We start from the raw sequence: 27,219 nt of genomic DNA, 5'->3' as shown, positions 1-27,219 counted from the left end.
TATATATCCCTCCTGGGGAGGTAAGGAGGCGCTGGTAGCGGGAGTCCCCGCAGCGCGGATCCTTACTATATATCTCTCCCGGGGAGGTAAGGAGGCGCTGGTAGCGGGAGTCCCCGCAGCGCGGGTCCTTACTATATATCCCTCCTGGGGAGGTAAGGAGGCGCTGGTAGCGGGAGTCCCCGCAGCGCGGGTCCTTACTATATATCCCTCCTGGGGAGGTAAGGAGGCGCTGGTAGCGGGAGTCCCCGCAGCGCGGGTCCTTACTATATATCTCTCCTGGGGAGGTAAGGAGGCGCTGGTAGCGGGAGTCCCCGCAGCGCGGGTCCTTACTATATATCTCTCCTGGGGAGGTAAGGAGGCGCTGGTAGCGGGAGTCCCCGCAGCGCGGGTCCTTACTGTATATCCCTCCTGGGGGGGTAAGGAGGCGCTGGTAGCGGGAGTCCCCGCAGCGCGGGTCCTTACTGTATATCCCTCCTGGGGGGGTAAGGAGGCGCTGGTAGCGGGAGTCCCCGCAGCGCGGGTCCTTACTATATATCCCTCCTGGGGGGGTAAGGAGGCGCTGGTAGCGGGAGTCCCCGCAGCGCGGGTCCTTACTATATATCACTCCTGGGGAGGTAAGGAGGCGCTGGTAGCGGGAGTCCCCGCAGCGCGGGTCCTTACTATATATCCCTCCTGGGGAGGTAAGGAGGCGCTGGTAGCGGGAGTCCCCGCAGCGCGGGTCCTTACTATATATCCCTACTGGGGAGGTAAGGAGGCGCTGGTAGCGGGAGTCCCCGCAGCGCGGGTCCTTACTATATATCACTCCTGGGGAGGTAAGGAGGCGCTGGTAGCGGGAGTCCCCGCAGCGCGGGTCCTTACTATATATCCCTCCTGGGGAGGTAAGGAGGCGCTGGTAGCGGGAGTCCCCGCAGCGCGGGTCCTTACTATATATCTCTCCCGGGGAGGTAAGGAGGCGCTGGTAGCGGGAGTCCCCGCAGCGCGGGTCCTTACTGTATATCTCTCCCGGGGAGGTAAGGAGGCGCTGGTAGCGGGAGTCCCCGCAGCGCGGGTCCTTACTGTATATCCCTCCCGGGGAGGTAAGGAGGCGCTGGTAGCGGGAGTCCCCGCAGCGCGGGTCCTTACTGTATATCCCTCCTGGGGAGGTAAGGAGGCGCTGGTAGCGGGAGTCCCCGCAGCGCGGGTCCTTACTATATATCCCTCCTGGGGAGGTAAGGAGGCGCTGGCAGCGGGAGTCCCCGCAGCGCGGGTCCTTACTATATATCCCTCCCGGGGAGGTAAGGAGGCGCTGGTAGCGGGAGTCCCCGCAGCGCGGGTCCTTACTATATATCTCTCCTGGGGAGGTAAGGAGGCGCTGGTAGCGGGAGTCCCCGCAGCGCGGGTCCTTACTATATATCCCTCCTGGGGAGGTAAGGAGGCGCTGGTAGCGGGAGTCCCCGCAGCGCGGGTCCTTACTGTATATCACTCCTGGGGAGGTAAGGAGGCGCTGGTAGCGGGAGTCCCCGCAGCGCGGGTCCTTACTGTATATCCCTCCTGGGGAGGTAAGGAGGCGCTGGCAGCGGGAGTCCCCGCAGCGCGGGTCCTTACTATATATCCCTCCCGGGGAGGTAAGGAGGCGCTGGTAGCGGGAGTCCCCGCAGCGCGGGTCCTTACTGTATATCCCTCCTGGGGAGGTAAGGAGGCGCTGGTAGTGGGAGTCCCCGCAGCGCGGGTCCTTACTATATATCCCTCCTGGGGAGGTAAGGAGGCGCTGGTAGCGGGAGTCCCCGCAGCGCGGGTCCTTACTGTATATCCCTCCTGGGGAGGTAAGGAGGCGCTGGTAGTGGGAGTCCCCGCAGCGCGGGTCCTTACTATATATCCCTCCTGGGGAGGTAAGGAGGCGCTGGTAGCGGGAGTCCCCGCAGCGCGGGTCCTTACTGTATATCCCTCCTGGGGAGGTAAGGAGGCGCTGGTAGCGGGAGTCCCCGCAGCGCGGGTCCTTACTGTATATCCCTCCTGGGGAGGTAAGGAGGCGCTGGTAGTGGGAGTCCCCGCAGCGCGGGTCCTTACTGTATATCCCTCCCGGGGAGGTAAGGAGGCGCTGGTAGCGGGAGTCCCCGCAGCGCGGGTCCTTACTATATATCCCTCCTGGGGAGGTAAGGAGGCGCTGGTAGCGGGAGTCCCCGCAGCGCGGGTCCTTACTATATATCACTCCCGGGGAGGTAAGGAGGCGCTGGTAGCGGGAGTCCCCGCAGCGCGGGTCCTTACTATATATCCCTCCTGGGGAGGTAAGGAGGCGCTGGTAGCGGGAGTCCCCGCAGCGCGGGTCCTTACTATATATCCCTCCTGGGGAGGTAAGGAGGCGCTGGTAGCGGGAGTCCCCGCAGCGCGGGTCCTTACTGTATATCCCTCCCGGGGAGGTAAGGAGGCGCTGGTAGCGGGAGTCCCCGCAGCGCGGGTCCTTACTATATATCCCTCCTGGGGAGGTAAGGAGGCGCTGGTAGCGGGAGTCCCCGCAGCGCGGGTCCTTACTGTATATCGCTCCTGGGGGGGTAAGGAGGCGCTGGTAGCGGGAGTCCCCGCAGCGCGGGTCCTTACTATATATCTCTCCTGGGGAGGTAAGGAGGCGCTGGTAGCGGGAGTCCCCGCAGCGCGGGCCCTTACTATATATCCCTCCTGGGGGATTTATGGTCCCTTGGAGTTGTTTTTAAACGTATTGATATAGGTGAATGTATTACTTTACCACTTGGCGTTGCTGCATAGACCTTCAGCCTGAGCCCAACTTTACCACAGACATCGCGCTTCTGCGTGTTAGTTTGTATCCGCTTGTGAGGATGTATTTAAACTGTAACAACTCTCCTAACTAGCAGACACTCTTTGATAAAGCGCTATTTTTAGTGCAAAATGCGTCAGAGGTTGCACTGTTTACCGCCATGATGTCTGCCAAGCAATAAGTTATTGTGTAACTGCATATCTTGCCTCGGCCCCAGAGTTTCTGGATCTGCGGTGCTCCGTTGTTCCTGCTTCTGGATCTCCCTTCCTCTCTGGCAGAGCGTCTCCCTCAGGGTGGTATGGAGTGGCTCTAGACTTTTGGATATTGAGCAACTTAAGTAGCTTCTTGATGAGCATCCTTTCAAAGCCTCTGCCTTGGTCAGAGTGCATCCACTTTGGGAGACCGTAGTGGATGAAGTATTTCTCCCACAGTACCTTTAGCCACCGTTATTGTCTTCTGATCTTTGGTAGGGAACGCTTGGGCGTTCCGCGTATAGAGGTCAGTTACCACCAGCACGTTCCCGATGCTTTTTGAATCAGGCTCCATGCACAAAAAGTCCATGCAGACCAGATCTTGGGGTCTATGCAGTAAGCGGCGTATAAGCACTTTTGGCAGGGTTTGCACTCGCCATGTGTTTGGGGAGTAGCTCTGACGGTGTGCAGGAAGGCCCGAATACCTGCGAGAGCAACATTTCCAAACATGGCGAGACGACCTGCCTGCTGAGGAGGGCTCCCTGGCGAGATCAGCCGGCAGCAGAGAGATCCGCCACTCTCTCTGCGCAAATCTCGCCGGAAAAAAAATATTTTGAAATAAAATGTTGTTCATAGTATAGATGAGCAGGGGGTCTCCGGAGCAGAACCGCATTTGTTTCAGGTCCAGGGACCCCCTGCTCCCCGAGATACAGGCCCCGTCTACACTAGAGTCAAAACACAAATATCAATAAACAATCATTCATTACCGCAGAGGATAGCCGCTATGGTACTGAATCAATGCCACTTTTATTAATAGTGTGCGTGTGTGCGTGTGCGTGTGCGTGTGTGCGTGCGCGTGCGTTGTGTATTGCAATGTTTATTGGAGGCAATTGTCCCTATTATGCCTTCGCCCCTTCATTGCCTTATCGAATAGCTGCTAAGGTAATGAAGCTGCTGTAACCTTGTTTTCCAATATAACATATCACACGTCTGCTCTGTGTCCCATATAACATATAACACGTCTGCTCTGTGTCCCATATAACATATCACACGTCTGCTCTGTGTCCCATATAACATATCACACGTCTGCTCTGTGTCCCATATAACATATCACACGTCTGCTCTGTGTCCCATATAACATATCACACGTCTGCTCTGTGTCCCATATAACATATCACACGTCTGCTCTGTGTCCCATATAACATATCACACGTCTGCTCTGTGTCCCATATAACATATCACACGTCTGCTCTGTGTCCCATATAACATATCACACGTCTGCTCTGTGCCCCATATAACATATCACACGTCTGCTCTGTGTCCCATATAACATATCACACGTCTGCTCTGTGTCCCATATAACATATAACACGTCTGCTCTGTGTCCCATATAACATATCACACGTCTGCTCTGTGTCCCATATAACATATCACACGTCTGCTCTGTGTCCCATATAACATATCACACGTCTGCTCTGTGTCCCATATAACATATCACACGTCTGCTCTGTGTCCCATATAACATATCACACGTCTGCTCTGTGTCCCATATAACATATCACACGTCTGCTCTGTGTCCCATATAACATATCACACGTCTGCTCTGTGTCCCATATAACATATCACACGTCTGCTCTGTGTCCCATATAACATATCACACGTCTGCTCTGTGTCCCATATAACATATCACACGTCTGCTCTGTGTCCCATATAACATATCACACGTCTGCTCTGTGCCCCATATAACATATCACACGTCTGCTGTGTCCCATATAACATATCACACGTCTGCTCTGTGTCCCATATAACATATAACACGTCTGCTCTGTGTCCCATATAACATATCACACGTCTGCTCTGTGTCCCATATAACATATCACACGTCTGCTCTGTGTCCCATATAACATATCACACGTCTGCTCTGTGTCCCATATAACATATCACACGTCTGCTCTGTGTCCCATATAACATATCACACGTCTGCTCTGTGTTCCATATAACATATCACACGTCTCCTCTATCTGTGTCCCATATAACATATCACACGTCTGCTCTGTGTCCCATATAACATATCACACGTCTGCTCTGTGTCCCATATAACATATCACACGTCTGCTCTGTGTCCCATATAACATATCACACGTCTGCTCTGTGTCCCATATAACATATAACACGTCTGCTCTGTGTCCCATATAACATATCACACGTCTGCTCTGTGTCCCATATAACATATAACACGTCTGCTCTGTGTCCCATATAACATATCACACGTCTGCTCTGTGTCCCATATAACATATCACACGTCTGCTCTGTGTCCCATATAACATATCACACGTCTGCTCTGTGTCCCATATAACATATCACACGTCTGCTCTGTGTCCCATATAACATATCACACGTCTCCTCAGTGTCCCATATAACATATCACACGTCTCCTCTATCTGTGTCCCATATAACATATCACACGTCTGCTCTGTGTCCCATATAACATATCACACGTCTCCTCAGTGTCCCATATAACATATCACACGTCTGCTCTGTGTCCCATATAACATATCACACGTCTCCTCAGTGTCCCATATAACATATCACACGTCTGCTCTGTGTCCCATATAACATATCACACGTCTGCTCTGTGTCCCATATAACATATCACACGTCTCCTCTATCTGTGTCCCATATAACATATCACACGTCTGCTCTGTGTCCCATATAACATATCACACGTCTGCCCTGTGTCCCATATAACATATAACACGTCTGCCCTGTGTCCCATATAACATATAACACGTCTGCTCTGTGTCCCATATAACATATCACACGTCTGCTCTGTGTCCCATATAACATATCACACGTCTGCTCTGTGTCCCATATAACATATCACACGTCTGCTCTGTGTCCCATATAACATATCACACGTCTGCTCTGTGTCCCATATAACATATCACACGTCTGCTCTGTGTCCCATATAACATATCACACGTCTGCTCTGTGTCCCATATAACATATCACACGTCTGCTCTGTGTCCCATATAACATATCACACGTCTGCTCTGTGTCCCATATAACATATCACACGTATGCTCTGTGTCCCATATAACATATCACACGTCTGCTCTGTGTCCCATATAACATATCACACGTCTGCTCTGTGTCCCATATAACATATCACACGTCTGCTCTGTGTCCCATATAACATATCACACGTCTGCTCTGTGTCCCATATAACATATCACACGTCTGCTCTGTGTCCCATATAACATATCACACGTCTGCTCTGTGTCCCATACAACATATCACACGTATGCTCTGTGTCCCATATAACATATCACACGTCTGCTCTGTGTCCCATACAACATATCACACGTATGCTCTGTGTCCCATATAACATATCACACGTCTGCTCTGTGTCCCATATAACATATCACACGTCTGCTCTGTGTCCCATATAACATATCACACGTCTGCTCTGTGTCCCATATAACATATCACACGTCTGCTCTGTGTCCCATATAACATATCACACGTCTGCTCTGTGTCCCATATAACATATCACACGTCTCCTCTATCTGTGTCCCTTATAACATATCACACGTCTGCTCTGTGTCCCATATAACATATCACACGTCTCCTCTATCTGTGTCCCATATAACATATCACACGTCTCCTCTATCTGTGTCCCTTATAACATATCACACGTCTCCTCTATCTGTGTCCCATATAACATATCACACGTCTCCTCTATCTGTGTCCCATATAACATATCACACGTCTCCTCTATCTGTGTCCCATATAACATATCACACGTCTCCTCTATCTGTGTCCCATATAACATATCACACGTCTCCACTATCTGTGTCCCATATAACATATCACACGTCTCCTCTATCTGTGCCCCATATAACATATCACACGTCTCCTCTATCTGTGCCCCATATAACATATCACACGTCTCCTCTAGTCTGTGTCCCATATAACATATCACACGTCTGCTCTATCTGTGTCCCATATAACATATCACACGTCTGCTCTATCTGTGTCCCATATAACATATCACACGTCTCCTCTATCTGTGTCCCATATAACATATCACACGTCTCCACTATCTGTGTCCCTAATAACATATCACACGTCTGCTCTATCTGTGTCCCATATAACATATCACACGTCTGCTCTATCTGTGTCCCATATAACATATCACACGTCTCCTCTATCTGTGTCCCATATAACATATCACACGTCTCCTCTATCTGTGTCCCATATAACATATCACACGTCTCCTCTATCTGTGTCCCATATAACATATCACAAATTGCATCTTTGAATTTGCCGCTGTTGGTTTGGCGCTTGGAATCTGCTCTCCTGATTGGCTGCAAGGTTTCTTATGGGTTTCAGTGTCCCATTCACAAACCTCTACAGCCTATCAGAGCGTGGGAATTCTCCTGTCAGCCAATCACCGATTTGCCGGTATTGTAAAGCCAGGTGGGCACCTTTTCTCACTCTGCAAAGGGGCATGCGCCAACCTGGCACCTCTGCCTCTTTGCATACTGAGCCCACTCGCTGTCCCGGCTCCACAGAGTCTGGGTTCTGGCAAATGGTGGCCGGTTAGCCCTGTGTTAGCCCAGGATGTGGGTACTCAAGCAGAACTGCAGCACCCTCCTGTTCTAACTCCTTGGCCTCCCTGAGGCTTTCATGTCAGGACTCTGCAGAGACACAGAGGCACCAAGCTTGGTATCCGTCTGGTCTCTCAGAACCCAGGACTTGGAAATCCCACAGATCATTTACAGGTTATCAGCACATATACCTATTAATTATAACACTTTAATACAATATACTGGTCCCTGTATCTTGTGTGATAAAGATGTGTACGTCCCGCTCTGGTGCCAGGGATGGAGTGAGGGTATATATTGGAGTAAGGGGATATATTGGAGTAAGGGGATATATTGGAGTAAGGGGATATATTGGAGTAAGGGGATATATTGGAGTAAGGGGATATATTGGAGTAAGGGGATATATTGGCTACACTCACTAGCCTCATCCTTGCCACATTCTAGAAATAACTAAACCTTTTACACACAAAAACGAGCTTTATCATATAGCTGGAGCACCCCCTGAACCCCTATACAAGGTTCAGGATACCTGGGCATGTACCTGGGCACCCTTCCTTATACTAGGGATCCCCTATAGGTTGCATATATACATTAACCCCTTCATGCCCCTTTTACCTTTTCTGGATTATGCTGCAGCAGGGATCCTGGCGGTGAGACGCAAGAACGTTTTCAGAGTCAGAGTTTGGCGGAGTAATGTGCTTGGCTGTATCCCAGAATCTCACTCAATTCCCGGATCAAACTTTTGGGGCACCTTGTAACTCTGGAACCCCGATACATAGACACATTCTGTGAAGACTTTCTCTGGCAAACCCACCCTGAAACTTACAGCCTAGAAATCTCCTGGTCCTAGCACCCTGAAAAGGCAAAACACAGAAAAATCTTTAATTTTACAAAATTTGCACACAGTCACAGTAATTCATTTCTGACATCTAGGTCCAAGAGCTGACTCTCTAGGACTTCTACACACGGATCAGGGGTAGCCAAGTGGGCTGAACCTTTATTAGTGAGCCTGGTTACCCCTTCACCGTCACACCTCCCCCTCAAGATGAAGGCATCATTACAAGCGCCTGGTCCGGCGGTTTAACTGACCTGACACTTCTTGAGGCTGTTGGGTCACTGGGACTGTCCTGGCGGGATAGTCCATCCGCATTGCCGTGCTCGCTGCCTTTCTTATCCTGAATGGAAAAGTCACATTCTTGCAGGGCAAGACTCCAGCGAAGGAGCTTGGCATTTTCCCCAGACACCCATAGTAGCCAACTCAAGGGGCTGTGATCCGTGATCACTGTGAATGTCCGGCCATACAGATAGGGCTGAAGTTTGTGTAAAGCCCACACAATAGCCAAACACTCCTTTTCAATGGTGGCATAAGCCGCTTCCCTGGGCAGCAGATTCCTGCTCAGGTACACCACAGGATGCTCTCCTCCCCCCTCCTCCCCCACTTAACCGAGTACAGCACCGATACCATAATCGGAGGCATCGGTCTGCACCAAAACCTTCTTTGAATAGTATGGGGCAGCCAGGATGGATGCGCTGTCTTCAGTGCCTGAAACGCGGTTTCACAGGCAGGAGACCAGGCTACCAGAACCGGGAGTCGCTTCTGTGTCAGATCTGTAAAGGGTTTGGCCACGGCGCTGTACTGGGGAACAAACTTCCTATAGTACCCAGCGGTGCCTAAAAAAAAGCCATATCCTGCTTCTTAGTCTTGGGGACTGGCCACTGCACTATAGCCTCAACCTTAGCTGGTTTAGGCTTTAGGTGCCCTCCACCCACCCTGTGCCCTAGGTACAACACCTCAGCCATTCCTACCAAACACTTGGTAGGTTTCAGTGTGAGCCCTGCTTCCCTAATTCTGGCTAGCTGCTACATGCACTAGGTGACTGTCCCACGTCCCGCTAAACACTGCGATGCCATCCAGGTATACCCGTGCAAAGCTTTGCATAACCTCCAGTAACCGATTGACCAGGCGTTGGAAGGTAGCCGGGGCATTCTTCATCCCAAATGGCATCACTAAAAATGTATAGAGGCCACTTGGGGTAATGAATGCTGACTTTTTCCTAACCACTTGGGTCATCGGGATCTGCCAATACCCCTTGTTCAGATCCATGGTTGTCAGATACTTTGCCCCTGTGAGCTCATCTAACAGCTCGTCCATGCGGGGCATGGGGTAGGCATCTGACACCGTTCCCGCATTGAGCTGCCGGTAGTCCACACAGAAGCGGGTGGTCCCGTCCTTCTTAGGCACTAGGAGAAGGGGTAGAACGGAGACTGATCACAGCAAAAATAGGGCTGGAGGCTTGAGTCAAAAACAAAAAATAATTTATTGATTGCGCATAACAGCAGCAGTAAAAAGTCCTCTGACGCGTTTCACACCGGAGAGGTGCTTTATCAAAAGCCGGACTCTGAACATAAAGTGAGGGTTTTCTTGTATCTTCCCGTTGGAAGAATGGTTATATAATTATCATCGCTGTCATCAGTGGATGATAAGGGTTGGTAGTCTGTGTACGGTATAAGGTTATCTGCACATCTGCTGTAACCTGTATTTGTTTGCAGAAGCCAGGTGGGTGGATGGATCCCACATTGGATCCCAGTGAGGACATGGGATGTTCCACCTAGGGGAGAGTATAGCCATGGCTGGACCAGCTACCTTTCTACCGTCCCTGTCACCAAAGTTCTAGAAAGATACAGACAGTGACAGGCTATCCTATGGGGGGTTCCCCCACCTCATGCTGACTTCCTGAGTGACAGGAGTGGAGGTGACACAGGGATCTGTGAATAGCCAATGGTGGTGCAGATACTGGGCCCTCCCTCTCTGCGCCTCCGCAAGGAAGTATCTAAATTATAGAGAGAACTCAGCCTTAGTGGCTGGAGTTCGGGGAGTCTTCCATCTTCCCTCAAGGGATGAGGATGTGAAGAAGTCTCCTCCCGGCTGGGAGGGAGAGGTGCTCAGCCCCTCATATCGTGAGGGCAACCAGCTAATCCAGCGAGGCCTCAACATTACCCGCAGGCCAGTACCATCCAGAATTAGGATCCAGGGCAGGAAGGGAGCAGTATCCTCAGGAACACCCAGAAAAAAATACAAAAATAATCATAGTGCAGTGTGAAAAATAAATGTTAGTCAAACTATGAAACTTGGCTCTTGTGGATAACCTACTTACAAAATGTAAGATTCAAAATTGCGGGTTTGTATTAAGGATGGATCTTTGGGCACCTCAGCTTGGGACCGCAGCATACAACAGCATACATCAATAGGGCTGGTGTCAGCCAGGATGGTGTTTTCACATCGGCAGCAGCTCCCAATCAGTCATATGCAATCATACAAAGATAAGGGAAACAATAGTGCTTTACCAGATAACACCAAATTTTATCATGGGAACGTGCAGGAAATGTACTCACAATGTATTACATGAGCACTTTCACATCAGGGTATCTTTAGGCAGTAGATGAACGGCTCGGCAGATGAAAACAAGTCCTCCACTCCACTCACTAGCCCTCCACGAGGGTGCCCCCTCGTCCGGCGCCGGATGGATGGCGTCTGTCGTCACTTCCTGGCCTGGCGGTGACGACTTCCGGTAGGAGCGGGTAGATCGAAGGGTAGGAGGAACGCCGGACCGCAGCTAAGCCTCCGTGGGTGCAGCAGAAAGACAGCTACCAGACAGTGAATACAGCTGGGCTCTGCTAGCTGGCTGGACTTGCTTGGCTCAACGCGTTTCACTGCATACCGCAGCTTCCTCAGGAGCAATGATTATGTCCCCTACTGGGTGTTATTTAAATAGCCTATTCAATTAAGGCAATTAATTATTCAATCACACATGATTACACTCAAAATAATTAACATAATTACACACAGAGTCTCCCAAGATGGGTACATATCTCTGTGGTCCAAAAAACGACGCATAAAATACATAAATAAGTTTATTTAATAGAACATAAAAAAGGGTAAAAATGCCTACACAGATTAAAAAAATAAATAATAAAATTTAATTAGTAGGGGGTCACTGGATAGAGATGCTTGGTGGAGGGTGGAGAGAAAGAGACATGAGTTAATCATGAGTACTGAGTTCAGAAGTCACAGAGTTAGACAAAAGCATATTAAAATGAATAAAATACAAATTCATAATATAAAGTAATAATATAAAACTGACAGTCTACCCGCTCCTACCGGAAGTCGTCACCGCCAGGCCAGGAAGTGACGACAGACGCCATCCATCCGGCGCCGGACGAGGGGGCACCCTCGTGGAGGGCTAGTGAGTGGAGTGGAGGACTTGTTTTCATTTGCCGAGCCGTTCATCTACTGCCTAAAGATACCCTGATGTGAATGTGCTCGTGTAATACATTGTGAGTACATTTCCTGCACGTTCCCATGATAAAATTTGGTGTTATCTGGTAAAGCACTATTGTTTCCCTTATCTTTGTATGATTGCATATGACTGATTGGGAGCTGCTGCCGATGTGAAAACACCATCCTGCCTGACACCAGCCCTATTGATGTATGCTGTTGTATGCTGCGGTCCCAAGCTGAGGTGCCCAAAGATCCATCCTTAATACAAACCCGCAATTTTGAATCTTACATTTTGTAAGTAGGTTATCCACAAGAGCCAAGTTTCATAGTTTGACTTACATTTATTTTTCACACTGCACTATGATGAGTTTTGTATTTTTTTCTGGGTGTTCCTGAGGATGCTGCTCCCTTCCTGCCCTGGATCCTAAACTGTTGTAAGGGAATCAGTGCATATTCCCTGGAAGGTTGAGAGAATTCTTCAGTTTCACGAACTTTTATATTCTTTGTCCACATTTATAGTTGTTAAGCGCCTTTCCAAGTCACTGGGTTTCACACAGTACCATCCAGAAGCCAGGTATCAATCTTATCAACTGGAGCATACGTCGTAACAACACCAGCAGTGGCTGCTGTAATAAAGAGCATCGTCACTTATACTTCTGGCTCCGCGGCAGTCTGTGTGGAGGGAGGTATTGGGAGTAAGGACTGTCATAGCGGGGGACCGCCTGCGGCACTGCTGAAGCCCCCTATGTCTGGAGACACTGTCACTAAAAGGAAAGAACCAGAGGAATCCCCAAAAGTCTGTCCTGTCCCCCACAACACTGCAGGCCTCTCATTCTCATCTTTCCTGCACCCTCACGGGTAATCAGCACAACACGTAGCAGTATCCTAGCCAAGATCTCCCAGAGGGACGGGGGGGGGGGGCTATTGGTATATGTATATTAAACATATTAGCACAGAGACAGTAACCTGGAACTATTGGTATAAGTTTATTAAACATATTAGCACAGAGACAGTAACCTGGAACTATTGGTATAAGTTTATTAAACATATTAGCACAGAGACAGTAACGTGGGACGTGTCCCTCTGCCAGCATTAGGGAAGTATCACATGCTGAGAGTCCCATGTGTGGGATAAATACCCTGTGAGGGACACACAGCTTATCACAGCTACACACAAAGCCCAGAGCCTGTGTCCCTGCATCTCCTGAGCCTCGGACCAGCCATGAGAATCCTCTTCCTGCTGCTGCTTGTTCTCTGTGCTGTATCCTCCTGGGTACCCAGCTGTGAGGGTAAGTGATCCTGTCCCGGTATACACGTACATAACACCTCTCCTATGCTGGGACTTCTGGCTCTATCCTTCCTTATACACAGTGTCTCCTGTATCGGGAGCTGGGAGATGTGAGCTGTTGGGTTTCCTGCTGTAAGCCTGTGAGATCAGTCACAAGGGGATCTAGTGATCTGGTCACATTGCAGTGTCCCTGTGTGCAGGATGTCTCTCTGTATTAGTGTCCCTGTGTGCAGGAGGTCTCTCTGTATTACACCCTGTGTGCAGGATGTCTCTCTGTATTAGTGACCCTGTGTGCAGGATGTCCCTCTGTATTAGTCCCTGTGTGCAGGATGTCTCTGTATTAGTGACCCTGTGTGCAGGATGTCTCTCTGTATTAGTGACCCTGTGTGCAGGATGTCTCTCTGTATTAGTGATCCTGTGTACAGGATGTCTCTCTGTATTAGTGACCCTGTGTGCAGGATGTCTCTCTGTATTAGTGACCCTGTGTGCAGGATGTCTCTCTGTATTAGTGACCCTGTGTGCAGGATGTCTCTCTGTATTAGTGACCCTGTGTGCAGGATGTCTCTCTGTATTAGTGTCCCTATGTGCAGGATGTATCTCTGTATTAGTGACCCTGTGTGCAGGATGTCTCTCTGTATTAGAACTGCATTAGGCAGTGAGGCATTTAAAGTGAGGTTTTTAAGTGATACAGTTAGACTACAGTTTGACTAGAAGTGACTGGGGACTGCTTCTTTCTGCAAACTCTTTAACTCAAGACAACAAATGGTAAGCTATTCAGATCACACTATGATCCCATGCTTGTTAGCCTGCATAGTTTAACCCCCCACCCCTTTACAACTTCTTTCACTGCAGCCTCTCCCAAAACTGACTGCACAAAACACTGAAACCCTGAATTGACCCTAGCATTGCAATGCAGCAAAACACTTGACAAGGTACAGGTTCACCCCTGCTGTTTAGTCTGCACACACTCACTCTGCTCATAACAGCTCCATGCAACACTGCCTACCTCTGGCATCATGAACCTGCTATGTCTTCTAACTTTTTTCTTTCTCCTGGCCTCATGGAGATGTTACTCCCTCTATCCACTACAAACTCCTCCATCCTGGCCCGCACCTAACATCACCATACACCCCGGACTACTCAAAAGCCTTGCACTATCTTCTGAATGTTGGTGGAGAACTCTAAAAACCAGCACACCAACCACTGCTCACTCTAATGGAAAACACCACAAATTTACAACTTGTAAACAACTACCCAAATTTCTTCTCATACTATTACTCTCTCTAGCAGGTGATATTGAAACTAACCCAGGTCCTCCCATTTCAGCTCTGTCCCATGCCCCTGAGAATTCCACCTTTAAATTCCAAAAAGGGCTATCTGTCGCCCATATAAACATCCGGAGCTTGCTGCCCAAACTGGATGAACTAAGGGCATGGTGCCTTATTCATAAACCCAAAGCCATCGTTCTTACAGAAACATGGCTATCCTCTAAAACCCCTGATGCAAATATTGCCATTCAGGGATACTCCATTTTTAGGAGAGATAGGTCAAAGAGAGGAGGAGGGGTGTTATTTTATATTGCAGACACCTTACAATTTACACTGCTACATTGCCCACCAAGTCCACCCTCTTTTGAAACTCTAGTTGGCAAAATCTGCCTCCCCTTTTCTAAGCCCATCTTGCTTGCTGGCATCTACCGCCCCCCTAAAGCCCTTCTACAATCCTTGACTGATATCACCCAATTTCTTGCCTCCATTTCCTCTCTGAATGAGAAGAGTGAGCTGCTAGTTCTTGGGGATTTCAACTTCAATTGGCTTGACCCTAAAAACCACAAAATCCAGATACAACTCAAGTCACTTAACCTATCGCAACTCATTTCCCAACCCACACGAATAAACCTGAAGTCGCATAACCATTCCTTGCTAGACTGGATTCTCTCCTCAAACCCCAGCAGAATCCAATCCTCTGGCATCCTTCCTGACATTTTCAGTGACCATGCAATAGTGTACTGTGTAAGGAAAATTAAACCGCCCCATTCAAGCCCCAAAGTTCTCCTCACTAGAACATTTAAAAACTTTAACCCACAACAGTTTCTGGATGACCTTACCAACTGCCCATGGCACAGAATCGATTTAATTCCCGACCCTGACTCTGCGCTCGACTATTTCCAATCCGAGTTCTTAAAACTCTGCGATACCCATGCTCCACTACGCAAAATAAGGGTACGGGGGGCCCACCTTCCATGGGTTACACCTGACCTTATAGCACTCTACCAGTTCAGGGATGCCTTGTGGAAAAGCTACAAAGTAACTGGCACTACCAAGGATCTCAATCACTACAGATGCCTGCGGAACGTGTGCACAAGGCAAACAAGGCATGCAAAAGCACAATATTACTCTGACAATCTCCTCCAGAATACATTAAACCCAGCTAATTTCTGGAAGGTTATCAACAATATATTCCAGCCTCCTAACCATCAACAACCAAGTAATATCACTAAGGGGGATATTACTCTGACAAACCCCACTGACATTGCAAATGCATTCAATGATTACTTTGTGGGGTGTGCCACTAACCTATTAGCGAAACGCAGCACAAACCCCAAACCTGAATCTCATCTTGGGAGTACCCCTATAGTCCCACCCCCTCCCAACACTGCCCACAATTTTCAATTTAGCCCAGTATCTGAAGAGGAGATTACACAAGCGCTCCTCAAACTAAAACTAAGCAGCCAATGTGGACCCGACTTACTACAATCTAGGTTCCTACGACTTGGTGCCCCAGCCATTGCCAAACCAATTGCGTCCATAGTCAACTCTATCCTGTCTGCAGGCCATATCCCTAAGACCTGGAAAACTGCCAGAGTTGTCCCAATCTTCAAAAGTGGGGACAAAAACACTGTCTCAAACTACAGGCCAATCTCACTTCTCCCAATTCTATCCAAAGTAATGGAAAAATGTGTCCACTCCCATTTAAGCGATTTCTACACCAAGACAAATTTCCCTAGCCAATTCCAGTCTGGGTTTCGTCCCAAACACTCCACCGTAACTACCCTGCTAAAAGTTTGCAATGAAATCCAGTGTGGAATGGAACGGGGACAACTCACTGGTGCAGTATTCCTAGATTTTGCAAAGGCTTTTGACACAGTTGATCATGCTATCCTGCTTAACAAACTCCAGAGCTCTGGAATAGGGAAACATGCTTTAAACTGGTTTCAGTCCTACCTATCAGGAAGATCCCAACATGTGTCCATCTCAGGCTCTAACTCCAACCCCCTGGATATCACCTGTGGTGTCCCGCAAGGCTCTGTTCTGGGGCCCCTACTCTTCTCAGTGTTCATTAATGATCTTCCCACAGCTTGTAAGGAAGCCTCAATACACATGTATGCAGATGACACAATCCTGTATGCACACAGCCCTAACCTCTCTGACCTTCAACACATACTTCAGTCTGACGTTTTGAGACTCGAAAACTGGATTTCCCAAAACAAACTGTTTTTAAACACTGACAAGACTGTAACAATGGTATTTGGGACCAAGACTAAATTTGTAAAGCTTCCAGTGACTGAGCTCCTGATTAGAACCAACGCTAAAACCACCCTAACACCTGTCACTAGTTTTAAATACCTGGGCTTATGGTTTGACTCCCACTTAACATTCGGGATGCACATTGATACCCTGACAACCAAGACCTATGCCAAACTAGGGGTACTTTACAGGAACAAATCCTCCCTAAGTCTCCTGGTCAGAAAGCGTATTGCACAGCAGATGCTAATGCCAATTATTGACTATGGAGACATAGTATATGGCTCGGCTCCTCAAACCCACCTTAGCAAACTTGACACCCTCTACAATTCAATTTGTCGTTTTGTTCTCCAATGCAACTACAACACACATCACTGCGAAATGCTCAAAGAACTAGATTGGTCATCACTAGAGTCTAGGCGCAAAGTTCACCTTTCCTGTCTCACCCTCAAATACTTTCTGGGCAAGCTACCCAGCTACCTGAACAAGCTCCTCACCCCTACCACATGCAGTACCTATCACCTGAGATCAGACTCCAAAAGACTATTCATGGTCCCAAGACTCAACAAAGTATCCGGACGTTCCTCCTTCTCCTTCTGTGCACCCCAAAACTGGAACAACCTACCAGAGACTCTCATATCCACCACCAGCTTAAGTTCTTTCAAATCTAAGGCTGTCTCACACTTTAATCTGGTCTGTAACTGTTTCATAAGCTCATAATATATATTTTCTTTAACTGTGCATGCAATGTCTTGTATATAAATGTATACCTTGTTCATTTATGTAACTGTATTTGTAACCATGTATTATTTGTTTTACTCTGTGCCCAGGACATACGTGAGAACGAGAGGTAACTCTCAATGTATTACTTCCTGGTAAAATATTTTATAAATAAATAAATAAATAAATAAATAAATTAGTGACCCTGTGTGCAGGATGTCCCTCTGTATTAGTCCCTGTGTGCAGGATGTCTCTGTATTAGTGACCCTGTGTGCAGGATGTCTCTCTGTATTAGTGACCCTGTGTGCAGGATGTCTCTCTGTATTAGTGTCCCTGTGTGCAGGATGTCTCTCTGTATTAGTGTCCCTGTGTGCAGGATGTCTCTCTGTATTACACCCTGTGTGCAGGATGTCTCTCTGTATTAGTGACCCTGTGTGCAGGATGTCTCTGTATTGGTCCCTGTGTGCAGGATGTGTCTCTGTATTAGTGACCCTGTGTGCAGGATGTCTCTGTATTAGTGACCCTGTGTGCAGGACGTCCCTCTGTATTAGTCCCTGTGTGCAGGATGTCTCTCTGTATCAGTGACCCTGTGTGCAGGATGTCTCTCTGTATTAGTGTCCCTGTGTGCAGGATGTCTCTGTATTAGTGACCCTGTGTGCAGGATGTCTCTCTGTATTGGTCCCTGTGTGCAGGATGTATCTCTGTATTAGTGTCCCTGTGTGCAGGATGTCTCTGTATTAGTGTCCCTGTGTGCAGGATGTGTCTCTGTATTAGTGACCCTGTATGCAGGATGTCTCTCTGTATTAGTGACCCTGTGTGCAGGATGTATCTCTGTATTAGTGTCCCTGTGTGCAGGATGTCTCTGTATTAGTGTCCCTGTGTGCAGGATGTGTCTCTGTATTAGTGACCCTGTATGCAGGATGTCTCTCTGTATTAGTGACCCTGTGTGCAGGATGTCTCCCTGTATTAGTGACGCTGTGTGCAGGATGTCTCTCTGTATTAGTCCCTGTGTGCAGGATGTCTCTGTATTAGTGACCCTGTGTGCAGGATGTCTCTCTGTATTAGTGACCCCGTGTGCAGGATGTCTCTCTGTATTAGTGTCCCTGTGTGCAGGATGTGTCTCTGTATTAGTGACCCTGTGTGCAGGATGTCTCTCTGTATTAGTGTCCCTGTGTGCAGAATGTCTCTCTGTATTAGTGACCCTGTGTGCAGGATGTCTCTCTGTATTGGTCCCTGTGTGCAGGATGTCTCTCTGTATTAGTGACCCTGTGTGCAGGATGTCTCTCTGTATTAGTGGCCCTGTGTGCAGGATGTCTCTCTGTATTAGTGACCCTGTGTGCAGGATATCTCTCTGTATCAGTGACCCTGTGTGCAGGATGTCTCTCTGTATTAGTGACCCTGTGTGCAGGATGTCTCTCTGTATTAGTGACCCTGTGTGCAGGATGTCTCTGTATTAGTGTCCCTGTGTGCAGGATGTGTCTCTGTATTAGTGTCCCTGTGTGCAGGATGTCTCTCTGTATTAGTGACCCTGTGTGCAGGATGTCTCTCTGTATTGGTCCCTGTGTGCAGGATGTCTCTCTGTATCAGTGACCCTGTGTGCAGGATGTCTCTCTGTATTAGTGACCCTGTGTGCAGGATGTCTCTGTATTAGTCCCTGTGTGCAGGATGTCTCTGTATTAGTGACCCTGTGTGCAGGATGTCTCTCTGTATTAGTGTCCCTGTGTGCAGGATGTCTCTGTATTAGTTTCCCTGTGTGCAGGATGTCTCTCTGTATTAATTACCCTGTGTGCAGGATGTCTCTCTGTATTAGTGACCCTGTGTGCAGGATGTCTCTCTGTATTAGTGACCCTGTGTGCAGGATGTATCTCTGTATTAGTGACCCTGTGTGCAGGATATCTCTCTGTATTAGTGTCCCTGTGTGCAGGATGTCTCTCTGTATTAGTGACCCTGTGTGCAGGATGTCTCTGTATTAGTGACCCTGTGTGCAGGATGTGTCTCTGTATTAGTGTCCCTGTGTGCAGGATGTGTCTCTGTATTAGTGACCCTGTGTGCAGGATGTCTCTGTATTAGTGACCCTGTGTGCAGGATATCTCTCTGTATTAGTGTCCCTGTGTGCAGGATGTCTCTCTGTATGTGTCCCTGTGTGCAGGATGTCTCTGTATTAGTGTCCCTGTGTGCAGGATGTGTCTCTGTATTAGTGACCCTGTGTGCAGGATGTGTCTCTGTATTAGTGACCCTGTGTGCAGGATGTCTCTCTGTATTAGTGTCCCTGTGTGCAGGATGTCTCTCTGTATTAGTGTCCCTGTGTGCAGGATGTCTCTGTATTAGTGACCCTGTGTGCAGGATGTCTCTCTGTATTAGTGTCCCTGTGTGCAGGATGTCTCTGTATTTAGGGTGACCAGATTTTGAAAATGAAAAACCGGGACACAAAAAAATTTATTAATACAACAAAAAACATTACTAAAAAAGATTATAATGATATTTATCTAATAGTGTCACCATTGATGCTGTATTATTCATTCTATCTCTTCCCATTCTCTCTCTACCTTCTCCACCACTGCCGCCAACAGAAATCATGCGCGCCCCCCCACCCCCCTCCCAAAGGGAGGGAGGGAGAGGTGACAGGGAGGGAGGGAGAGGTGACAGGGAGGGAGGGGTGACAGGGAGGGAGGGAGGGAGGGAGAGGTGACAGGGAGGGAGGGAGGGAGAGGTGACAGGGAGGGAGGGAGAGGTGACAGGGAGGGAGGGAGGGAGAGGTGACAGGGAGGGAGGGAGGGAGAGGTGACAGGGAGGGAGGGAGGGAGAGGTGACAGGGAGGGAGGGAGGGAGAGGTGACAGGGAGGGAGGGAGGGAGAGGTGACAGGGAGGGAGGGAGGGAGAGGTGACAGGGAGAGGTGACAGGGAGGGAGGGAGAGGTGACAGGGAGGGAGGGAGAGGTGACAGGGAGGGAGGGAGAGGTGACAGGGAGGGAGGGAGGGAGAGGTGACAGGGAGGGAGGGAGAGGTGACAGGGAGGGAGGGAGGGGTGACAGGGAGGGAGGGAGGGAGAGGTGACAGGGAGGGAGGGAGGGAGGGAGAGGTGACAGGGAGGGAGGGAGAGGTGACAGGGAGGGAGGGAGGGAGAGGTGACAGGGAGGGAGGGAGGGAGAGGTGACAGGGAGGGAGGGAGGGAGGGAGAGGTGACAGGGAGGGAGAGGTGACAGGGAGGGAGGGAGAGGTGACAGGGAGGGAGGGAGAGGTGACAGGGAGGGAGGGAGGGAAAGAGAGAGGTGACAGGGAGGTGACAAGGAGGAAGGGATGGAGGTGACAGGGAGGGAGGGAGGGAGAGAGGTGACAGGGAGGGAGGGAGGGAGAGAGGTGACAGGGAGGGAGGGAGGGAGAGAGGTGACAGGGAGGGAGGGAGGGAGAGAGGTGACAGGGAGGGAGGGAGGGAGAGAGGTGACAGGGAGGGAGGGAGGGAGGGAGAGAGGTGACAGGGAGGGAGGGAGGGAGGTGACAGGGAGGGAGGGAGGGAGAGAGGTGACAGGGAGGGAGGGAGAGAGGTGACAGGGAGGGAGGGAGAGAGGTGACAGGGAGGGAGGGAGAGATGTGACAGGGAGGGAGGGAGGGAGAGAGGTGACAGGGAGGGAGAGAGGTGACAGGGAGGGAGGGAGAGGTGACAGGGAGGGAGAGGTGACAGGGAGGGAGGGAGAGGTGACAGGGAGGGAGGGAGGGGTGACAGGGAGGGAGGGAGGGAGAGGTGACAGGGAGGGAGGGAGGGAGAGGTGACAGGGAGGGAGGGAGGGAGGGAGGGAGGGAGGGAGAGGTGACAGGGAGGGAGGGAGAGGTGACAGGGAGGGAGGGAGAGGTGACAGGGAGGGAGGGAGGGAGAGGTGACAGGGAGGGAGGGAGGGAGAGGTGACAGGGAGGGAGGGAGGGAGGTGACAGGGAGGGAGGAAGGGAAAGAGAGAGGTGACAGGGAAGGAGGGAGGTGACAGGGAGGGAGGTGACAGAGAGAGGTGACAGGGAGGGAGGGAGGTGACAGGGAGGGAGGGAGAGAGGTGACAGGGAGGGAGGAAGGGAGAGATGTGACAGGGAGGGAGGGAGAGAGGTGACAGGGAGGGAGGGAGGTGACAGGGAGGGAGGGAGGTGACAGGGAGGGAGGGAGGTGACAGGGAGGGAGGGAGAGAGGTGACAGGGAGGGAGGGAGGGAGAGAGGTGACAGGGAGGGAGAGAGGTGAAAGGGAGTGAGGGAGACAGGTGACAGGGAGGGAGGGAGGGAGGGAGGGAGAGAGGTGACAGGGAGGGAGAAAGGTGACAGAGAGGGAAAGAGGTGACAGGGAGGGAGGGAGAGATGTGACAGGGAGGGAGGGAGGTGACAGGGAGGGAGGGAGAGAGGTGACAGGGAGGGAGGTGACAGGGAGGGAGGGAGGTGACAGGGAGAGTGAGAGGGAGAGAGGTGACAGGTAAGGAGGGAGAGGGGTGAAAGGGAGAGAGGTGACAGGGTGGGAGGTGACAGGAAGGGAGGTGACAGGAAGGGAGGTGACAGGGAGGGAGGTGACAGGAAGGGAGGTGACAGGGAGGGAGGTGACAGGGAGGGAGGTGACAGGGAGGGAGGTGACAGGGAGGGAGGGAGGGAGGGAGGTGACAGGGAGGGAGGGAGGGAGGTGACAGGGAGGGAGGGAGGGAGGGAGGGAGGTGACAGGGAGGGAGAGAGGGAGAGAGAGACACACACACACACACACACACCCAGACAGAGACACACACCCAGACAGAGACACACACCCAGAAAATTATATAAATAATTTATTGACATTAATTAAAATTAAATAAAAAATGAAGACATTAATTGGACATTCCTCATTGTCATTCCTGACCTTGGGGCTTGTTTATATAATATAAAAATGTGCTAAATAAATAGCAGGGGAAAGCAGAAATATGGTTGTGCATTATTATAAATATATATGTTGCTACTTACACTTACAGTACTTATTGTACAGACTGTGTCACACGTGCAGCGGCAGCTTTGCCTCTGAGCAGCTCCAGACTGTCTGACACACCTTCTCCTGTGCTCCTCGTGGCAGTCACTGTCACAGGTCAGTGATATCACTGCCATCCCATGGATCACTGCGGCCCCTCCCACCCGGCATCTGTCCAATCCCCTGCCGTCTTGCTGAGCTGCTCCCATCCTCCTCAAATGGCCACCAATCTCCTGCACCGTTACTCCCTGGTAGTGTAGTGTGGTGTGCTCTGCTCATACTCTGCCCCGCCCCTCGGCATTCTCACCCAATCCCGTGCATTTTAGCATTCTACTATGAAGGAGTATGCCGGGGCGGGGCTTTGAAGAACGCCGGCCGGCACGCAGGGGATTGGTTGAAGGATGTCTAAAGCCCAACCCCCCCGCATTCTATTCTACAAGTGAAAAAACTCACCAGCTGAGTCCCGCACCCTCCTCGCGCAGCTCCGCCGCCGCAGACTAGCGCACCGCCGCCCCTCACCAGCTGAGTCCCGCACCCTCCTCGCGCAGCTCCGCCGCCGCAGACTAGCGCACCGCCGCCCCTCACCAGCTGAGTCCCGCACCCTCCTCGCGCAGCTCCGCCGCCGCAGACTAGCGCACCGCCGCCCCTCACCAGCTGAGTCCCGCACCCTCCTCGCGCAGCTCCGCCGCCGCAGACTAGCGCACCGCCGCCGCAGACTAGCGCACCGCCGCCGCAGACTAGCGCACCGCCGCCCCTCACCAGCTGAGTCCCGCACCCTCCTCGCGCAGCTCCGCCGCCGCAGACTAGCGCACCGCCGCCGCAGACTAGCGCACCGCCGCCCCTCACCAGCTGAGTCCCGCACCCTCCTCGCGCAGCTCCGCCGCCGCCGCAGACTAGCGCACCGCCGCCCCTCACCAGCTGAGTCCCGCACCCTCCTCGCGCAGCTTCGCCGCCGCAGACTAGCGCACCGCCGCCCCTCACCAGCTGAGTCCCGCACCCTCCTCGCGCAGCTCCGCCGCCGCCGCAGACTAGCGCACCGCCGCCCCTCACCAGCTGAGTCCCGCACCCTCCTCGCGCAGCTTCGCCGCCGCAGACTAGCGCACCGCCGCCCCTCACCAGCTGAGTCCCGCACCCTCCTCGCGCAGCTCCGCCGCCGCAGACTAGCGCACCGCCGCCCCTCACCAGCTGAGTCCCGCACCCTCCTCGCGCAGCTCCGCCGCCGCAGACTAGCGCACCGCCGCCCCTCACCAGCTGAGTCCCGCACCCTCCTCGCGCAGCTCCGCCGCCGCAGACTAGCGCACCGCCGCCCCTCACCAGCTGAGTCCCGCACCCTCCTCGCGCAGCTCCGCCGCCGCAGACTAGCGCACCGCCGCCCCTCACCAGCTGAGTCCCGCACCCTCCTCGCGCAGCTCCGCCGCCGCAGACTAGCGCACCGCCGCCCCTCACCAGCTGAGTCCCGCACCCTCCTCGCGCAGCTCCGCCGCCGCAGCAGCAGACTAGCGCACCGCCGCCGCAGCAGCAGACTAGCGCACCGCCGCCCGCTCCACATCACATCTATGTACCGGGACAAAGGCCACAACCCGGGACATTTCCGGGACAGGCAGGCAACCGGGATAGTAATGAAAAAACCGGGACTGTCCCGGCAAAATCGGTACAAGTGGTCACCCTATCTGTATTGGTCCCTGTGTGCAGGATGTCTCTCTGTATTAGTGACCCTGTGTGCAGGATGTCTCTCTGTATTAGTGTCCCTGTGTGCAGGATGTCTCTCTGTATTAGTGACCCTGTGTGCAGGATGTGTCTCTGTATTAGTGACCCTGTGTGCAGGATGTGTCTCTGTATTAGTGACCCTGTGTGCAGGATGTCTCTCTGTATTAGTGACCCTGTGTGCAGGATGTCTCTCTGTATTAGTGACCCTGTGTGCAGGATGTGTCTCTGTATTAGTGACCCTGTGTGCAGGATGTGTCTCTGTATTAGTGTCCCTGTGTGCAGGATGTGTCTCTGTATTAGTGACCCTGTGTGCAGGATGTCTCTCTGTGTTAGTGTCCCTGTGTGCAGGATGTGTCTCTGTATTAGTCCCTGTATGCAGGATGTCTCTCTGTATTAGTGACCCTGTGTGCAGGATGTCTCTCTGTATTAGTGACCCTGTGTGCAGGATGTCTCTCTGTATTAGTGTCCCTGTGTGCAGGATGTCTCTCTGTATTAGTGACCCTGTGTGCAGGATGTGTCTCTGTATCAGTGACCCTGTGTGCAGGATGTGTCTCTGTATTAGTGACCCTGTGTGCAGGATGTGTCTCTGTATTAGTGACCCTGTGTGCAGGATGTCTCTCTGTATTAGTGACCCTGTGTGCAGGATGTCTCTCTGTATTAGTGACCCTGTGCGCAGGATGTGTCTCTGTATTAGTCCCTGTGTGCAGGATGTCTCTCTGTATTAGTGACCCTGTGTGCAGGATGTCTCTCTGTATTAGTGACCCTGTGTGCAGGATGTCTCTCTGTATTAGTGACCCTGTGTGCAGGATGTCTCTCTGTATTAGTGACCCTGTGTGCAGGATGTCTCTCTGTATTAGTGACCCTGTGTGCAGGATGTCTCTCTGTATTAGTGACCCTGTGTGCAGGATGTGTCTCTGTATTAGTGACCCTGTGTGCAGGATGTCTCTCTGTATTAGTCCCTGTGTGCAGGATGTCTCTCTGTATTAGTAACCCTGTGTGCAGGATGTATCTCTGTATTAGTGTCCCTGTGTGCAGGATGTCTCTGTATTAGTGTCCCTGTGTGCAGGATGTCTCTCTGTATTAGTGACCCTGTGTGCAGGATGTCTCTGTATTAGTGACCCTGTGTGCAGGATGTCTCTGTATTAGTGTCCCTGTGTGCAGGATGTCTCTCTGTATTAGTGACCCTGTGTGCAGGATGTCTCTGTATTAGTGTCCCTGTGTGCAGGATGTCTCTGTATTAGTGTCCCTGTGTGCAGGATGTATCTCTGTATTAGTGACCCTGTGTGCAGGATGTCTCTCTGTATTAGTGACCCTGTGTGCAGGATGTCTCTCTGTATTAGTGTCCCTGTGTGCAGGATGTATCTCTGTATTAGTGACCCTGTGTGCAGGATGTCTCTCTGTATTAGTGACCCTGTGTGCAGGATGTCTCTCTGTATTAGTGACCCTGTGTGCAGGATCTCTCTGTATTAGTGACCCTGTGTGCAGGATGTCTCTGTATTAGTGACCCTGTGTGCAGGATGTCTCTGTATGTGTCCCTGTGTGCAGGATGTCTCTCTGTATGTGTCCCTGTGTGCAGGATGTCTCTGTATGTGTCCCTGCGCTCTCTCAGCGCTCTCTCAGCGCTCTCTCACAGGCTGGGCTGACTGCAGGAAGTTAGGGAAATTGTGCCGTACAAACCCTGTCTCTTTATGATTACAGGATTACAGAAGCGCGAGGCGCCGGTACCCGGATTATCACCTTTCCGAGTAGTCCGGGACGTACAGAAGCGCGAGAGACCGCCCGGATTCTCACCTTTCCGAGTAGTCCGGGACATACAGAAGCGCGAGAGACCGCCCGGATTCTCACCTTTCCGAGTAGACCGTGACATGGAGAAGCGCGAGAGACCGCCCGGATTCTCACCTTTCCGAGTAGACCGTGACATGGAGAAGCGCGAGAGACCGCCCGGATTCTCACCTTTCCGAGTAGACCGTGACATGGAGAAGCGCGAGAGACCGCCCGGATTCTCACCTTTCCGAGTAGACCGTGACGTACAGAAGCGTGAGAGACCGCCCGGATTCTCACCTTTCCGAGTAGACCGTGACATGGAGAAGCGTGAGAGACCGCCCGGATTCTCACCTTTCCGAGTAGACCGTGACATGGAGAAGCGCGAGAGACCGCCCGGATTCTCACCTTTCCGAGTAGTCCGGGACATACAGAAGCGCGAGAGACCGCCCGGATTCTCACCTTTCCGAGTAGACCGGGACATAGAGAAGCGCGAGAGACCGCCCGGATTCTCACCTTTCCGAGTAGACCGAGACATGGAGAAGCGCGAGAGACCGCCGGGATTTACACCTCTCCGAGTAGACCGGGACATACAGAAGCGCGAGAGACCGCCCGGATTCTCACCTTTCCGAGTAGACCGTGACATGGAGAAGCGCGAGAGACCGCCCGGATTCTCACCTTTCCGAGTAGACCGTGACATGGAGAAGCGCGAGAGACCGCCCGGATTCTCCCCTTTCCGAGTAGACCGTGACATGGAGAAGCGCGAGAGACCGCCCGGATTCTCACCTTTCCGAGTAGTCCGGGACGTACAGAGGCGCGAGAGACCGCCCGGATTCTCACCTTTCCGAGTAGTCCGGGACGTACAGAGGCGCGAGGGACCGCCGCACCCCGGATTGATTTTTCCTGAGTAGACCGGGACATGGAGAAGCGCGAGAGACCGCCCGGATTTACACCTTTCCGAGTAGTCCGGGCTGAATAATCTAAACAATAAATGTCACATACATGATGTATCGGGCTCACACGCCAACCCGGCTGCCGATCATCCCTACATAGAGCATCAATAAAGCATGTAACATGTTCTAATGTCTCCTGTGTTCTGATCCGCAGTCCCAGCGTGTCTTACACATTATATATACACAGGCACCTATACACATTAACCAGGCACCTCTTACACGTGTTACACATTATACATACTCAGGCACCTATACACATCTAACACATTATACATACACAGGCACCTATACACATTATATATACACAGGCACCTAAACACACATCTTACACATTATACATACAAAGGCACCTATACACATCTTACACAGGCACCTATACACACGTATTACACATACACAGGCACCTATACACGTCTTACACATTACACATACACAGGCACCTATACACGTGTTACACATTACACATACACAGGCACCTATA

The 27,219-nt window shown here is 51.2% G+C and overlaps 2 protein-coding genes across 3 annotated transcripts in view; both read left to right on the top strand.

Annotated features, from left to right (window-relative positions):
* LOC142483530 (uncharacterized) overlaps positions 1 to 26,864 on the top strand; it is a 202,883-nt gene extending 176,019 nt beyond the window's left edge. For both annotated transcript variants that reach the window (XM_075583533.1, XM_075583538.1), the window contains exon 8: positions 26,739 to 26,864. In XM_075583533.1, the coding sequence (XP_075439648.1) occupies positions 26,739 to 26,764 (26 nt within the window). In that variant the 3' untranslated portion in view covers positions 26,765 to 26,864. The remainder of the gene's footprint in view (positions 1 to 26,738) is intronic.
* LOC142483532 (uncharacterized) lies at positions 12,879 to 26,864 on the top strand. The gene is made up of 2 exons (XM_075583547.1): positions 12,879 to 13,117; positions 25,723 to 26,864. The coding sequence occupies exons 1-2, from the start codon at positions 13,051 to 13,053 to the stop codon at positions 26,694 to 26,696; spliced, it is 1,041 nt and encodes a 346-aa protein (XP_075439662.1). The 5' UTR covers positions 12,879 to 13,050; the 3' UTR covers positions 26,697 to 26,864.
* Positions 26,865 to 27,219: the final 355 nt, after the last annotated feature.

Source organism: Ascaphus truei, unplaced genomic scaffold (assembly GCF_040206685.1).
Source record: "Ascaphus truei isolate aAscTru1 unplaced genomic scaffold, aAscTru1.hap1 HAP1_SCAFFOLD_334, whole genome shotgun sequence".
NCBI lineage: Eukaryota > Metazoa > Chordata > Amphibia > Anura > Ascaphidae > Ascaphus > Ascaphus truei.
Note: the sequence above shows the minus strand (reverse complement) of the source record. Positions and strands in the feature narration are given on the sequence as shown.